The sequence below is a fragment of the Bemisia tabaci genome, chromosome 1 (genome assembly GCF_918797505.1).
Source record: "Bemisia tabaci chromosome 1, PGI_BMITA_v3".
Classification (NCBI taxonomy): domain Eukaryota; kingdom Metazoa; phylum Arthropoda; class Insecta; order Hemiptera; family Aleyrodidae; genus Bemisia; species Bemisia tabaci.
Genome location: NC_092793.1, coordinates 36,780,797 through 36,799,046, shown reverse-complemented (window position 1 = coordinate 36,799,046; position 18,250 = coordinate 36,780,797). Strand labels below are relative to the sequence as shown.

General features: G+C 40.1%; 1 protein-coding gene across 1 annotated transcript in view; it reads right to left on the bottom strand.

Annotated features, from left to right (window-relative positions):
- The window catches only part of LOC109038378 (atrial natriuretic peptide receptor 1), a 405,535-nt gene that overhangs the window by 10,918 nt on the left and 376,367 nt on the right, over positions 1-18,250 (bottom strand). The window contains exon 21 of the mRNA XM_072306602.1: positions 11,715-11,889. Coding sequence (XP_072162703.1) covers positions 11,715-11,889 — 175 coding nt within the window. The remainder of the gene's footprint in view (positions 1-11,714; positions 11,890-18,250) is intronic.

The following is an 18,250-nucleotide window of genomic DNA, read 5'->3' as shown; positions in this document are numbered from 1 at the left end:
GAGATTTTGACTTACCGCTTGACTCGAGTTACCTTTGGATTAAAACCCTCTGCATTTCAAGCGATTCGATCTATACATCAACTTGCGTTAGATGAAAATCCAGAGTTTCCACTCGCTTCGGAGATTACAATTACCTACAGATTTTTATGTCGATGATCTCTTAACCGGAAATGATGATTTCCAGATTATCATTGTATTATGTGATCAATTGAGTAAAATGTTCAAGAAAGGAGGTTTTAAATTAGTAAAAATGTCATCTAATGATCCCAAAATATTGAAATATATTAAAGAATCTAATAAAGATGTAGGTGATGATTCCTCCATCCTCATTGCGCCAAATGATACAGTAAAAACCCTTGGCCTTGTTTATAATACTTTTAAAGATTGTTTTTTGATATCTAATTTATCGATATTTGAGCACACTAAAAATTCAAAAATTACTAAACGTAGCATTCTCTCTGATACTTCTAAGATTTTTGACCCATTATCTTTCTTAAGTCCGTTAGTAATACGGGCCAAGCTGATAATGCAAGACATTTGGAAGCTAAAGATTCTCTGGGATGAATCGGTGCCTCAGTCTCTTTTTACTCTATGGACAAATTTTTGTTCAGATATGTTGTTAATCTCAAAATTAGAAATTCCTAGACACGTTGTTTCTCCTTATGCTGTTAATGTAGAGTTGCATGGTTTTTCTGATGCGTCAATCCGAGCTTACGGTGCTTGCATTTACGTTCGTTCGATTGATAAAGACGAAACCTCTCACTGTCAATTATTAATTTCAAAATCCCGCGTGGCTCCGTTGCATTCTACTAGTTTACCAAGATTAGAACTATGTGGGGCATTACTTTTATCACGATTATTGTCTCAAGTTTTAAATGCTATGTGGATGCCCTTTTCGGCGATTTTCTTGTGGACTGATTCGACGATTACTCTTGACTGGATTCGTGAACCTCCAAATCGTTGGAAAACCTTTGTAGCGAATAGAGTGGCTGAAATTCAGTTGAATACTAAAAATGCTCACTGGTATCATGTATCATCAGATCAAAATCCTGCTGATTTAATTTCTCGTGGGGTTCAGTCTTCGACTTTAATAAACTCAAGTTTATGGTGGCATGGACCAGAAATGTTACATAACCCGGGTTTTCCAACATTGTCATCAAGACATTAGGTTTGATAATGATTTGTCTACTGAAATGCAGTCTTCTTGTACTTCTCACGTAATTTCAATTAAGCCCTTTGACTTATTTGAGAAATACTCTTCCCTTTCTAAACTGATAAGAGGTTTTGCATATGTTCAACGGTTTATTTTCAATTCTAAGTCTAAAAACAAGCCATGTAGAAAGATTGAAGAATTAACAGCAGCTGAATGCGACCGTTCTTTAAATAAATTGATTAAAATTGCCCAATCGGAAGCAATTTCGCGTGATATTTCAGATCTGTCTTCCGGTGCTTTACACAAAAAAAGCAAACTTTTAGCATTAAATCCCTTCCTTGATGAAACTGGAGTTTTAAGGGTCAATGGTCGTTTACGTAATGCAAGAATTCCTTACGCACAAAAATTTCCTATAATATTATCAAATAGACATAAATTGACGAACTTAATTTTTAGTCACGAACATTCTGTTCGACTATTTCATCCAGGCCCTCAAGCCTTGCTGGCTTCAATACGTCAACGGTTCTGGCCTTTAAAAGGAAGATCTGAAGCTTATTTCACCGTACGCAATTGTTTCGGTTGTAGAGTTGCTCGCCCCAAACTTCTAACCCAAATTATGGCACCATTGCCATCTCACCGAGTAACTGAGCTACGACCCCTGAGAGGATCTGTTGAATCCCTTGCAGGGTTCAAGGGGCGCGGTATGTTCCATATATATATCCATGGTTACCATGTTTTTTCTATATTGTCTTACAACTTGATCTATGTTTGTATGATCTGTCTTCTTTTTGGTAAAAACCCAGTTATTCTTGTTATTTATTATAATTACTCCTTATTATAAGGTAAGAAAGTTGTGTGCCTTCTTGTTTCATTAAATGCTTCTTTTAGCTTAATTTGGGTTTCCAAATTCTTCCTTCCTAAGGTTCGTTTCCATCACTTTCCTTTATTCTTGTCTTGCCTAACCTCTATTTTTTGTGAGAAAATGCGTTAACATGGGTAGCGTTGCCAAGTTGAAAACCATTAAGTTTTTTTTTTTTTTTTTGAGAGCTTGCGCACTCTAGGTATAGTTCATTGGCCTTAGTCGTGTAGACAAACAGCCACCGCTAAATGATGGGAAGATTACAACAACAGTAGAAACAGAAGTACAAAGGAAGAAACGAAGGAAGAAACGAAGAGAAACATCCATGCCACTCCACGGTGACAAGATCTGAGACCATCAAATCTTGCCACCGAGGCCGGGATTCGAACCCGGGACATCTAGGTCTGTGATCAGTTGCGCTAACCACTGGACCAACCGATGTCGGCCACCATTAAGTTCAATATCTTTTGAACGAAAAAAGATCGATACTGAGGTGCGGTTTTCGCTTAAATTCTTTAAAAATTGCGTTCTTTTGAAATACTAGCCGTTCTGGACGCGCTTTGCGCGTACGTCACGGCCAGCCAAGGGGCTGCGCCCCCTGGACCCCCGATCACTCGCTACGCGAGTGACATTCGGCTCGCTCAGCGAGCCATTTTTCTCAGTGATTGGACATTATTGATCATTAAGATGTATACATTTTGGAGACTCTGGAGGCAAAAATGATTTCGTGCTGGAGCGTGCCATCATTTACACATGAATAGATGTGTGGAAATGAAGCGACGATGGGGATCGATCATTTCTTCAAAAACGCATTTGACTGGGACGTCATCCCATCGGGTGGCGGAAAAAGACAATCTAGGGACCCCCCTCCACGATTTGACTTGCTGAAGTAGCGAAAGTTTATCTTTACCTTATAAGAAGATTATCGGTGGCGTAGGGGTCTAAAAACTGCTCAACGATAGTATAGTCCGAGTTCCGAATCGCAATGAGCCCACTCGTGTTTTTTTCTTATACTTTCATCGCATATAAATTTCTCTGATGTTTTTGTTTTATTCTCTCTGATTGCATATATTAGTAATCATATCCTCATTCCGTTTCCTTTCCATTTCCTTTTTCCCTTTCTGTAGCATCTGTGTCCATTTTCAATTATTATTTTAAAATAGCTTTCCCCTAGTATGCAATTGATGCTTCAAACGGAATCAATTGTTTAAATGACATTTCCGGCTAAATCATGGGGTTTCCCAGCAAGGCAGCCTCTTGTACCTCCCGGACTCTATTGTTGCCAGAAAAGTTGCTTTTTTGGCACTTTTCCGAATCCAAATCCATGTAAAATTTTCACATTTATCGCACAATCTGGCAACCTCTCGAGTGAAATAGAAAAAGGTAGAATCGCTGAAAGTCTGAATCCTTCGAAGTTTATATTAATGATGATGATGCATTTAAGTTGATCGTTAAGGTAACTTAAGATTGCAATGCATCTTTCACACTTTCTTATAGGGGCCAATTTTACAATTTTGTTTTCTATATTTTACTAAATTTTCAGTGCAGTCTTACCATTTCGTTCACGAAGTGCTCCAATTTAAAATTGACGGTTCTAAACAAAACTAAAAATTAAGTATAATGGAAAACAAAATGGTACGTAACAAAATCCCGAATCGACGGTTCTAAACAAAACTATTCATTCTTCTGTAGAAGGGAGAGGGGGGGGGGGCAGCGCGCCCACCCACCCCTTTGACCGAGGATAACTCGAAAATAAAAAGTCGTAGCGACATCTAGTTTGTGCCAAAAAGTTTCTTTTTTATCACCTATTTCTGACGATGTATCACGATAAAGGGGTGTTCCATTTGAAAATTTCGAGTTAGTGTGCGCCCCTCGTGGGAGGAACGCTCCTTCAAAATCTTGGATGTGCCAAAAATTAGCTCTTATTGATCTAGGAGCATTCCCAAAATTTCGTTTTGTTACATGCATGCGTTCAAAAGTTAAAGGGGGGGTGTATTTTCGCTCACCCTGTATAAAGCTATCGTACCGAGATTTCATCAAAACTTTACAAAAACAACTGTCGAAGCGATTTCCTACAACCTTGGCAAGAACAAAGAATCATCGGAACATATCTAAGAAATCAAATTTCGTAAAAAAAAAGCCAAAAAAAGAAAATGCAACAAAAATGTACCCAAATACGACATGCAGGGGCGGGGGTGACTATTTGATGACAAGAAGAGAAGAATGTCGGTATCTCAAAGAAAAAATAGTCTGTAGAATAGGCCGTTTTAACCGGTCAAAGTTATCCGCACAAAATTCCAATTGCAGATAGGCTACCTACTTTTCCATAAATTTTAGTCAAATTGTCAATACCTGAAAATTAGCACCTAAATGAGACGCAAGATCTCATTCCTGGATCGCGCACCACTTCACGAGCCACCCGTTAAGACCCTCAGAGCGTGTGTTGCCTGAGATAGTTTTTCAGGTACCGCCTTAGATTTGGGACATTCCTCGCATTAAATGTCGGCTTTGGATTTTAAAGAGGGTTATTCAAACTCGGCGATTTTGCCCTACGCTTGGATTTTGCCCGGAGTTGGATATGTTGTTCCCTATCACAAGACACGCCTTTTTCCGGCATTGGCAAGTTCACCCGAAATTTTTCCCGCGCGCTACAGCGTTGCCAAGTTGAAAACGGGCAAATTTCGTAAGTGGCATTAAAATTGAGCCATGAAGTTGCGGTTTTAACGAAAATTCTCTAAAAATTGCGCACTTTTAGGAAATGACCATGTTTTTGATGTCGCATTAATTTTAACATGCATTGTTGCCAATTTTTCGATTTTTAAATTCGACAAATTTTACAAATCCGCGAATACCCAAAGAAGCTGTCTCCAAATTTGAATAAAAAGTTGTCTAATCGATATTTCGTTCGATTTCTCATCCATCGATATATTATAGCTCGCTGGGAAACTTTTGGTTCGCGAGATATCATCATTTTTGTAAACAGCTTTATGGAGCGACGACGCTTTTTGAGTCCGGGCAGATAGAAATTTCAGCCTCCAAAAACACCGGGTAGCATTAATTCCATGGTTTTCTATATAATTTTTGGCGCTGAATCCGAATTTGACCATTTCATAAAAAATTGTCACCAAGATGTTGCCAAATTTCGCAAAAATGGCTTAAAATACGCCTTTTTGGCGGATTATGGCCAGTGACTTGCCAGGAGTTGATCAGACGATAAAATTGGTTATTTCCACAGTTAAAACTCGTTAAACTTTCTACAAGCTGAGTCAAATTCTTTCTGCTCACGGCAAAATTAAACGCGCGACAAGCAGCAAACTGAAAAAAAGACGCCAAAATTGGCGCTTTTTGCGGTTTTTGTCTTAAGTTTCTCGTTTTCCGACTAAATGAACATTTCTTAGGAAAATCTGAATTACACAGAGTGTAACGACAAACTATTGTATTGTTACATATAAAGATAAGAGCCGCTTCAACAGCGGTCTCTCGCGCCCCACGACGCCTAACCGCCGTAGTTCCTTGTCCTCCCACAGGTCCTCAGTAATTTGGAGCGCCCTTGTTCCTTTTTAAGCCCCTTATTGCCCTTTCCTGGGCGTCTTCTTCACTTTGGTACTGTTACTTTTTTCTATTAAACTCCAATTTCTCAGAATTATAAAATAAAGTTGTATACTGAATATAGGACGATATGACTAATAATGGTCAAATACCGCCAAAATTCGATGATTGTACGTAATTTTGGCAATATTGCAATGCGTCTTGTTTTGTTCTAATGAAGTCAGTCTGAGGAGTACATTTTATTCATTAATTTTTAGCAGAAAGTTTTCCATGATTGTTTCAAAATGTTGTTTATTGGCACGATTCGATAAAACTCACTATTTTATGAATTTTTCCTCTCTGAATTAAATGCCCTAGTAATGGGCCTGTTACGATATTACGGCACAGGTGAAAATTTTGTTAGAATAGTCGTTCCATCGTCGGCAATACTCATCATGGCCGAACCAATCCGCCAAAACCTGTGTGATGGGACGAGATAACACCTGAACAGGATTAGACCGAAGGAACCGATGGAACGACTATTCTAACAAAATTTTCACCTGTGCCGTAATATCGTTTTTGAAGCGGGAAGCTCAAAAAACCGCAACTTCCCTACGCAGATTGTGAAGTTATGAGTGCATTTCAGACTTTGCCGATGCGCTCATCGTAATTTTTGAGGCATTATTTATAAACGACAACTCTTATTTTTGCTCTAGGAAAAGTTTGCAACAGGCCCATTACTAGGGCATTTAATTCAGAGAGGAAAAATTCATAAAATAGTGAGTTTTATCGAATCGTGCCAATAAACAACATTTTGAAACAATCATGGAAAACTTTCTGCTAAAAATTAATGAATAAAATGTACTCCTCAGACTGACTTCATTAGAGCAAAACAAGACGCATTGCAATATTGCCAAAATTACGTACAATCATCGAATTTTGGCGGTATTTGACCATTATTAGTCATATCGTCCTATATTCAGTATACAACTTTATTTTATAATTCTGAGAAATTGGAGTTTAATAGAAAAAAGTAACAGTACCAAAGTGAAGAAGACGCCCAGGAAAGGGCAATAAGGGGCTTAAAAAGGAACCCTGGTAAAAATGGCAAGTGTTAGGTCAGTGAATTTTCCACTGAGGTCAGTGCAATTTGCTCTGAGGTCAGTTCAGTTTTCTCTGACGTAAGTGTTAAAGCACTTACCCAAGAAGTCAGCACTGAGGTAAGAGGCACTGACGTCGGGAGAAAGACTTACCTAAGTGCAGAGATGTCTCTGAGGTAAGCGGGACTGAGGTCAGGACTTGGTTCAGAGGGTAAGTCTCTGACATCAATCTTAATCGAACCGCACTCACTCCCAAAAAGTAGAGATGGCTCCCCCTTCCCCCACCCTATTTCATTTTCGTGGGGGAATATTTCCTCGGGACACGGGGACCACAAACTTTATCTTTCAGAGAGGCATATTTTGTAGAAGGTGGGATTTTCTAAGAGGGAAGGAAAACTAGTTTAAGTAGCCACACTCTTGAATAATTTGTTTTACCCTCTTCGTTTAAGATGGCACTTAAATAATTAAAACACAACAAAAAATGAGATCGATAAAAATATTATCACCGCTTAAATATGTAATTAGATATATTTATTTAAGCATTATTTTTTTTTATAAAAAAAAAATAGTTTTAAATTTGGTTTTAATTTTTTTCAGTCTTAACTGTTTTTAAAATGTTTCAGTCTCAATTTTTTTTAAAATTTTCCTACTTTATTTTCAATTCTTTTCTAACTTTTTTACTCCTTTACTTTCAATTTTTGTATCTGCTAATTTATATTTTTTGTATAATTTCAACTTTCATTATTTTTTTTGCATCATTAGCTTTAATTTTGAATTTTAGTGCGATCCATTTTTTTTTTCAAAGAAACGTAACTTACAAAACTTCATTTACATGTTGATTGATTAAAAAAGAATAATAGAAAAATTAAGTATCGGATTCACATTCAAAGACAAAATCATCATTTGCTGGCAAAATTACCCCAATGGGGGCCCTGAAATGGTAAAATTACGCCCCTAACACGTACACGCGCAGGTAGTGTAGTGGTTCAATCGCTAGGACGATCACCGAAGTTAAGTTACGTCGGGCGTAGTTAGTACTTAGATTGGAGACCGCATGGGAACGAGCGATGTCCCCTGAAGATTGTGATACTTGCTTGGGATTGAAAACTCACAGCAGCCCTCCCTGATCGTCAAATAGTGACTTAACGTACCTGGCAGATCGGTAATTAACGAAATTTTTGCCTGTACAGTATTTCTGGGAGTTTCCACTCCGCTTACGTCTGAGACACTTAGGTCAGTGCCACTTACATCAGAGGCACTTGCCTTTGGAACAGACCTAACACTGAGGTAGCAGAACAGCGCCCGGCAGCACTGATGACATCAGTGCTTAGGTCTGTTCCAAAGGCAAGTGCTACTGATCTGAGCACTTGCCATTTTTACCAGGGAACAAGGGCGCTCCAAATTACTGAGGACCTGTGGGAGGACAAGGAACTACGGCGGTTAGGCGTCGTGGGGCGCGAGAGACCGCTGTTGAAGCGGCTCTTATCTTTATATGTAACAATACAATAGTTTGTCGTTACACTCTGTGTAATTCAGATTTTCCTAAGAAATGTTCATTTAGTCGGAAAACGAGAAACTTAAGACAAAAACCGCAAAAAGCGCCAATTTTGGCGTCTTTTTTTCAGTTTGCTGCTTGTCGCGCGTTTAATTTTGCCGTGAGCAGAAAGAATTTGACTCAGCTTGTAGAAAGTTTAACGAGTTTTAACTGTGGAAATAACCAATTTTATCGTCTGATCAACTCCTGGCAAGTCACTGGCCATAATCCGCCAAAAAGGCGTATTTTAAGCCATTTTTGCGAAATTTGGCAACATCTTGGTGACAATTTTTTATGAAATGGTCAAATTCGGATTCAGCGCCAAAAATTATATAGAAAACCATGGAATTAATGCTACCCGGTGTTTTTGGAGGCTGAAATTTCTATCTGCCCGGACTCAAAAAGCGTCGTCGCTCCATAAAGCTGTTTACAAAAATGATGATATCTCGCGAACCAAAAGTTTCCCAGCGAGCTATAATATATCGATGGATGAGAAATCGAACGAAATATCGATTAGACAACTTTTTATTCAAATTTGGAGACAGCTTCTTTGGGTATTCGCGGATTTGTAAAATTTGTCGAATTTAAAAATCGAAAAATTGGCAACAATGCATGTTAAAATTAATGCGACATCAAAAACATGGTCATTTCCTAAAAGTGCGCAATTTTTAGAGAATTTTCGTTAAAACCGCAACTTCATGGCTCAATTTTAATGCCACTTACGAAATTTGCCCGTTTTCAACTTGGCAACGCTGTAGCGCGCGGGAAAAATTTCGGGTGAACTTGCCAATGCCGGAAAAAGGCGTGTCTTGTGATAGGGAACAACATATCCAACTCCGGGCAAAATCCAAGCGTAGGGCAAAATCGCCGAGTTTGAATAACCCTCTTTAGATTCTGCGACCAAAAAACATAAGAATTGATACCTGCTTGACGTTGAATTATGGTAACGATTTTCACCTACACCCCTATGCGGCGGCAACTTTTATCCGTGGGGGGGGGGGGGGGGTGCGCTCCAGGAAATTCGGAATTTCAGACTAAACCGCACGTATACTGTAAACATTTTCATTCTATTCTCGTCACATTTCAGACAAGCAGTCGTGCTAAACCCTTCAAGAATCGATCAAAAACAGTGGGGAAACTTGCATTAAGGCATTATAAAAATTTCGAATTGCGATATCTTGAATATGTTACAGATCACATATATATGTTACGCACAGATCGTGTAATTGCCCAGTTCATGAATTGGGCAGATTTTTGCTCATTTCATGAAATGGGCAATGTTGTTGCCCAAATTGTGAAATGGCACCAAAATTGCCCATTTCATGAATTGGGGCGGGAAAAAATCGCCCAATTCACGCATTGGGCAAATAATGAAAAAAACGCTTACACTCAATTTGTGTAATTGCCCAATTCGTGAACTGGGGCATGAAAATATTGAAAGTAAGTATTAAAAATAAAAAAAGTAGAAAGTAGGAAATGATATCATGCTAATGTAACTCACCTAATTGTTATTGGCGCGGGTCCTTTGCGGGTGGCAAGCGGAATTGCACTGCACTTTATTCTTGAAGCAACGGAACTGTAAGGTGCGACACATAGATTTTTTGCAGGAGCACCGCTGGTACCCCTGTCCACTTCCGACGGACATTTTCCGCACCAATTCCCGAACACTGAAACAATCTTGCGGCACATCCTCCACCTTCAGACCTTTATATTTCACAACTTCAAAAGCATTTCGCGCTAATCGTGTAGAAATAATTCCACATTTACTACCGATCTGGAACAAGCCATTCTCCTCCTTCATCACGATCCCAATAATATTGGCTGAATCGCCGCGACCTCGGTCAAATTCGGAGACGGGGACGGTAACGCAATCCCCGACTTTGACTCTGGCTAACATTCCAACGACTTCAGAGAGTAGCAATGCAAAGGCGTGCGACATTCAACCCAGTGACAGAACAACAGCAGAGTCTCAGCCTAACATTCCAACAACCTCAGAGGCATCAAAGGCTCATCCTGCAGTAGCGCTTCGTCAAAAAGCAAGCGAAAGTTTAAAAACGCAGGCACAGAAAATGCTGACACGTGCGGAAAAAAAGTTAGCCAGAGTCAAAGTCGGGGATTGCGTTACCGTCCCCGTCTCCGAATTTGACCGAGGTCGCGGCGATCCAGCCAATTTTATTGGGATCGTGATGAAGGAGGAGAATGGCTTGTTCCAGATCGGTAGTAAATGTGGAATTATTTCTACACGATTAGCGCGAAATGCTTTTGAAGTTGTGAAATATAAAGGTCTGAAGGTGGAGGATGTGCCGCAAGATTGTTTCAGTGTTCGGGAATTGGTGCGGAAAATGTCCGTCGGAAGTGGACAGGGGTACCAGCGGTGCTCCTGCAAAAAATCTATGTGTCGCACCTTACAGTTCCGTTGCTTCAAGAATAAAGTGCAGTGCAATTCCGCTTGCCACCCGCAAAGGACCTGCGCCAATAACAATTAGGTGAGTTTCATTAGCATGATATCATTTCCTACTTTCTACTTTTTTCAATACTTACTTTCAATATTTTCATGCCCCAGTTCACGAATTGGGCAATTACACAAATTGAGTGTGAGCGTTTTTTTCATTATTTGCCCAATGCGTGAATTGGGCGATTTTTTCCCGCCTCAATTCATGAAATGGGCAATTTTGGTGCCATTTCACAATTTGGGCAACAACATTGCCCATTTCATGAAATGAGCAAAAATCTGCCCAATTCATGAACTGGGCAATTACACGATCTGTGCGTAACATATATGTAGTACACTAGCATAATGCATAGAGGGCAGCACTGTTGTCTCTCACCATGTGAAGGGGATGGCCCTCCAGACCACTACTCAATAAACGCGTGTCTACGTCTCAGCAGCATCATCGCCGGCTCTCATCTTTCTTTTCCCCATTTTTCCTCTTTTTCATAGTTTGCAACAGAATATAGGATCGGCCAGGATTTTGATTTTTCGCGATTTCAAGTTCACAACAACCTCAGATTCACCCCCTGCAAGCCGTATTTGGGTACATTTTTGTCGCATTTCCTTCGTTGGCTTCATAAGACCACTGTGAGAATAGGTAATTGAAAAACAAAGTTTTGAGAACATCCGGGATGGGGGGGGGGGGGAGGAGTTCGAAATCTCGTTTTTACATAAGTGAGGCTCTTCTCAATTCCTCATTCACTCACTAATTTTTCCGCCCGTCTTCTCCCTCTCTTCCTTCCCCACGTAGAACTATTCTGCTAAGTGTGAGCCGCTTTATTTTGGGTGGTTTGTTTACTGGGTATTTTTAAGGGGCTATCTGTAGTCTGTAGAAGGCATTTTACGAGTGTCTGCTTCCTTGAGTGGCCCTCTAGGTAGCCTTTTGAGGGGGCCTCCTTTGGGGCCATTTTCAGAGAGGTATATTCAGGTGGTCACTTTCAAGGGAGGTTTTTTTAGGGGATCCATTTTGTGGGCCCTTTATTAGAGATAATTTTCGGGGGGTCTCTTTAGGAGGCATTCATTTTATTCTACTCTTTCGCATTGCTTACCCGAATGGATTCCGATGCGAACTTTCAGCTGAGCTTCAGGGCGATGCTGAATGGTGAATGCCTGAACTGCATCTAGAATCGCTAGAGCCATCAAGGAAATTTCTCTTGCATGGTTATCCCCGTTACGCTCTGGTAGCCCAGAGACGACCATATATGCGTCCCCAATAGTCTCAACCTAGAAAATGGTTGGAATTTTAGACCAATTGATTAGCAATCTAAATTACCGTGAACAAAACATTGTGATTTCATCGACTATTCAGTGAAAACAATCAAAAAGGACGCGTTACCCTGACTGAAGTAATTGGTCTATCTCTATACAGGGTGTCCCAAAAGTCCGTAGCCCCCCCCCCCCCCTCGTAAGTTTTGAACGGTTAGAGATAGAAAAACGAAACTTTCGGAGTGTTTCTATCATAAAGGGGTCCATCTTCTAGGGGGATCAAAATTTTTGTTCCCCCCTCGGGGGGGGGGGGGGGCGCGGGGGCCCCCAACTTTTTTTTCAAATAGTAACCCCTGTTTTGTAATACATCATTAGAAAGAGCATAAAAAACTAAGAATTTTGGCGCAAACCGCAAATCGATATCTTAATTTTTGACCGAGTTATGATAGGCCAAAGGTCAAATTTGACATATTTTCAAAAAATCATATCTCCGGTTCAAATTATCGTAAAGAAAAAAAAAAGTAAAACTGGAAAATTTACCAAATTGTAAGCACTTTCAAGTAAAAATCACAGGAATTACTTCAAACTAATTTTAAGGGGGGTTTCGGACCCCCCAAATACGAGGTCATTACGATATTCTCGCGAAATGAACCAATTTCCCCTTACTTTTCCTCAACATAATATAAGATAATGTTGAGGAAAAGTAAGGGGAAATTGGTTCATTTCGCGAGAATATCGTATGACCTTTAAAATGACGTATTTGCGGGGTCCGAAACCCCCCTTAAAATTAGTTTGAAGTAATTTCTGTGATTTCTACTTGAAAGTGCTTACAATTTGGTAAATTTTCCAGTTTTATTTTTTTCTTTACGATAATTTGAACCGGAGATATGATTTTTTGAAAATAGGTCAAATTTGACCTTTGACCTATCATAACTCGGTCAAAAATTAAGATATCGATTTGCGGTTTGCGCCAAAATTCTTAGTTTTTTATGCTCTTTCTAATGATGTATCACAAAACAGGGGTTACCATTTGAAAAAAAAAGTTGGGGGCCCCCTCGCCCCCCCTCCCCTCGAGGGAGGGACAAAAATTTTGATCCCCCTAGAAGATGGACCCCTTTAAGATAGAAACATTCCGAAAGTTTCGTTTTTCTATCTCTAACCGTTCAAAAGTTACGAGGGGGGGGGGTACGGACTTTTGGGACACCTTGTATGTAAGTGCTTCGCTATAAATTGTAATTTTGATAGGTTCTTGCTCACTCCATTAAGTAAGTAATATTCTGGAATTTTCCAGGGCATTAGACGGTACACGGACTTTATGTCCACTTTTTCTACGTCTACAGACTTTTCGCCCACAATTTTTACGTCCACAGTTCTAAAGCCCACACTATTGTTAAGTCCATTACTTAAACGTCCACTAAGTTAAGTCCACAAATTTAAAGTCCCCTAAAATCAAATTCAAAATTTATTTAATCTCCACCTACCCTTCTTTTCGTTTTACTATAAGATTTAAAATATTTTTACATTATATGAATGCAGTTAACTGGGAAAAGGCTGTGAGAAGGAAAGTGAAGCTTACCGTCAAAGGAAACCGTCCTCGTTTTCCTCAATGATTTCTTCGATGTCGATTTTTTTGATGCGATGTAAGAAATGCCTAAATGAATACTTTTGAGGTGGCTCCTGTCATTTAAATGAGAGTATGAAAATGTGGACATAACATGTCCGCACAATTTGGACAATTTTGGACATATTCATGGTTGGACATTAAATCATGTGGACTTAATGAAGACTGGACTTAACATTTAGTGGACATAAATAGCGGTGGACATTTATTTAATGGACGAAAGGTAGGAGGACATAAAGTCCTGGAAGCATTGCATTGTTCCGATCGATTTAATTCGATCGGAAAATAAAAAAGAGCCTGTATTTCTATTATTTTTCGATCGAATCAATCAATGCCGATCGGTTCAGGATTTTTTCATCGATTCTTGTTGATCTATTACTACCTATCTTGATGTGCCCGTTTAGAATTTGTGTGCGTCTTGAGTGAGCATGAAAGGACGACAGTCCAATGTTATAGGGAAAGTGGGCCCGGTTAAATCGGTTGGTTTTTTGATATGTTGTAGGTCTTAACCTACTGATCAAAAGTGTCCATAGTCGTTTCTTCCTATCTCAAAGTTTTATCCCCCCCACCTAGGGTGTACCTTATTTTTGAGTTTTGCGAAAATCAAGTTGGTCAACCCCAAAAAAGTTTCTATGTAGTCTCTAAATGAACTCCCTAAAAGGAAAACATGTTAAAACAATTTTAACCCGTGCCTCAAAGGGCCTAAATCCAAAATTCGAAAATTTTGGCAATGCGACTTACGAGGGGCGTTCAATAAGTAAGTATCCCTCCTCTCTGAAATCGATAGGAATGGACCAATTTTAAAAAACTTGGGCTCAAAATCTTCCTTAGGATATACTGAGTTCAACAAAACAAATCGCAACAAAATCGGACCATGTGCGGCCGAACGCGAGCCGTTTGAACGCGCCGAGGTGCACGCCGCTTCCGCCGAATCCGCGGAGATTTGAAGTCAGCAACAAGAGAAGAGCCTCTCTGCCAACGCTTCAGTCGTTCATCACTGACGAAAAATCCAAGAAGTTTTTGTAGAATAAGGTGCTTACCTCACCTCTCCACATAACCAGCTCGATCCAAGCAGGCCTGAGACTGATTGTGAGACTAAGAGAACAGTTTTTGGATACCGCGCCTGTAGAAGTCTTTCAATTGGCTGGGGATGAAAGTGTTGACAGCTTGTTTGACCTCTTCCACTGATACAAAATGAGTTACCCCGAGTTCAGATTATAGAAAGGGGAATAAATGGTGGTCTTTTTTGCCATTTATCACCGTATCTAGTATCTGAACGCGGGGGAGTTCATTTTGAATCAGTGGAAGAGGTCAAACAAGCCGTCAACACTTTCATCCCCAGCCAGTTGAAAGACTTCTACAGGCGCGGTATCCAAAAGCTGTTCTCTTAGTCCCACAATCAGTCTCAGGCCTGCTTGGATCGAGCTGGTTATGTGGAGAGGTGACTGGTGAGGTAAGCACCTCATTCTACAAAAACTTCTTTGATTTTTCGTCAGTGATGAACGACTGAAGCGTTGGCAGAGAAGCTCTTCTCTTGTTGCGGACTTCAAATCTCCGCGGATTCGGCGGGAGCGGCGTGCACCTCGGCGCGTTCAAACGGCTCGCGTTCGGCCGCACATGGTCCGATTTTGTTGCAATTTGTTTTGTTGAACTCAGTATATCCTAAGGAAGATTTTGAGCCCAAGTTTTTTTAAAATTGGTCCATTCCTATCGATTTTAGAGAGGGGGGATCAGTGGCGTGCGGTCCGGATAAGCAAGGCAAGCACTGCTTGCCCAAAGATTTCAAAAGAAAGTAGAAAATTACACCTGTTACATGCATTTTTTACATTTTAGCAAATATAATTTATAAAAGGTGTTCAGTATGTAAATTGCATTGAAAACAGAAAGAGAGAGAGACAGAAATACGTAGAGAGAGCGGATGGAGGTGGCGCAGCGCGCTGCGCGGCCTGAACACGGGCCGACTCATGCGCTGGAGAATCGCTTGCCGGCGGCGGAATCAAGGCGGGCGGGTAGGGCGGTACGTTCCGAGCAGAGACAAGAGACCCTCCACTGGCCTCCTAGCGACAGGTGGAAAATATTACTTTCGGGGATTCAACCCCAGTTAGCATTTTATCTTCGGAGAATATCCCTGAAAAATCCCGCGCCTCCGCATCATTTAAAAATACTATGACAATATCCTCGCAAAAACCAAACAAAATAAATATTATGAGGATATTTTGAAAATGTTATGTAAACGTGCAAGTTTATAATCTTCTCAGAACATTCTCAGAATATCCCGACTGCCGTTGCACGGGTTACATAATCGCCCATTTGAAGGCGCTACAAAAACTGCTCGCTCTCTAGCGTCTAGCGGCGCTCGTCAACATGTCAATAACTCACAACAAAACAATCGTAGCGCCGGCTACCAACGGCCGATGTTTACTTTTTGCAGGCAAAGACCCCCTCGGAATGAGCAGGCAAGATGGCTGCGTGGCGCGACGGGAACTCGAGCAGTTCGAGCACTCTCTAAAGGCCTAGATACACACGACGTTTAATCGCCGCGATTGGGTTGGTTCGGGTCGCATCGCTCAACGCAATACAATCAACAGAGACCATCAGTGCGATTACGTATACACCTAGCGATTAATCGCCGCGATCAGCGCTGATTGTTTATGTTATTACAACCTTTCCTGACTTCCCTTACTTCTGCAGCATATGGTATCTCTGATATTCTTAATTTTCCTCCTGAGAGCAATAGAAATTGCTACATCTTTACAAAAATGAAAAATTATGAAAAGAAATTTCATGAGGAAATTTCCAGAAATTTACAGAAATTTCATATAACACTCAGAATGCAGGATTAAACCCTAGAAACTTATGAATCTCCTTAATTCCCTTTATATACACGTGGTAAACTGTGAAAGGGAACTTTAGAAATGCCCGGAAAGTTGAGTAAAACAGCAAAAACATAATTTTGAATTTTTTTCTCAAATCTTGGTTAAACACACAGCCGTACCGGTTGAACACCAAAATAAATTTTACGGATAAAGTAAGACGTTAGCTTTCATATTTGGAACATAACAAAGTTCTCAACTATAAAGAATCCTAGTTCCCCCTAATAGTCTATCCTTTTTTGGTACAAAAGCGAGGGAGGGATCTTAAACTATCCTTGAAACAATTTAAATGATTTTTCAGAAACTACCTAACAGTTTCCTTCGCTAACGTATTTCTTTTTTTAAATAGTAAATATTTGATAAATAAGTAGCTTTAATTGGTCTAATTGACGAACACTATATTCTCTTTAAAAATAAAAATAAATTCTGTTTGAAAAAACAAGCATATTTGACATTTTGTCGGTCGAAAGAAATTTCATGGGGAAAAAAGAAATTTCACGAAATTTCATTCGATGAAATTTCTTTTAGCAACTCTGTGCGAGAACCACGAAGACAGCAGGAAGACAGAAGAACGTAGACAAAAACACATGTAGACCACATGTACTGGTGGATTTCGCATCCATCAAGAATAAACAGGACTCAACAAATGCATCTACTCGCCCAAAAAGTAGGATTGAATCCTACTTTGAATTCAATCGCGGCGATTGGAGAAATTCCGAGAATTTCACTCGCCCGTCGCGGCGATTGACCGAATACACCTGCGTTTAAACGCCGCGATTGCAATCGCGGCGATTAATCGCCGTGTGTATCTAGGCCTTCATAACCAATACCTACTCTAACCCATCCTATCGTCTGCCGTCTCCCCACCTTATCAATCCACATAATCATGTTTCCAATAATGTAAAATGAATCAGTGTGTTCGGAAACACTCCAACACGGGTTTTTTTCGATTTTCACTTTTTTACGGTTTAATAACACTTATGGATGAGTAGAAGCATCTGCACGCAAAAGGATATTTCGAAATTGCAATCGGAAGTGCTCGAAACGGCGACGGGAAAAGGGAAGAATCGAAGAATTTCATTGGAAATACCAATTTTTGGCCGATCAAGGGAAACGGGCGACTATCCGATGCGGTTTTCTTTTCTTGGTTCAGTATACCTTGTGCCAACAAGTTATATAAATATTCAAGCGTTATTCAGGTCAAAAAATATAAATTTTTCAGGGCAGACTATGAAAAATCAGTATCTGAAACCTGGTGCGTTAAAGTCTCTAGAGTACTTCTTGCGTCCTTTGGCACCAAAAAAGTTTTTCTTAAACTAACTTCTTCGCCCGCTGCGAAGTTTTAGGTGTTTCCTGAAAATTTTTTTTTTCGAGTTGGTGTATTTTAGAACTCACTGATTCAAATGTCATCTTATGGTTTGAACTCTTTTAGAAATTTAATCCCGATCAAAAAGGTCAATTCCCTGAGCTGAGCAGTTTAATTTTTCTCCGAGAGTGAAATTTTTGCTTGGCGCCATTATGTGATGTGCAAAGAGTAGAGGAGAGGAGAGAGCAACAGAGTATAATCATGGAGTCCGAGCGAGCTTCATGCACGCTCCACCAGCTACTCCCGCTTAGAGTCCCTTTATACTGAGAGTCAAGACAATGCGAATCCATTTCTGATTGGTCAATCGGATTTTAGGCCTTCACAGTGTCACAAACGGGAATAAAGATTACATTTTCACCGATCGCAAAGATTAAAATCTGGAATGGACCGAGGAATTTCGGGTTCGACAAGGAACAAACGGAATGAGAGAAGGAACGGAGAAAGGAATTTAAGAATGAGCCGATCAAAGATTACGAAAAACGTTCAATTTGTGTAATCTTTATTCCCGTTTGTGACTCT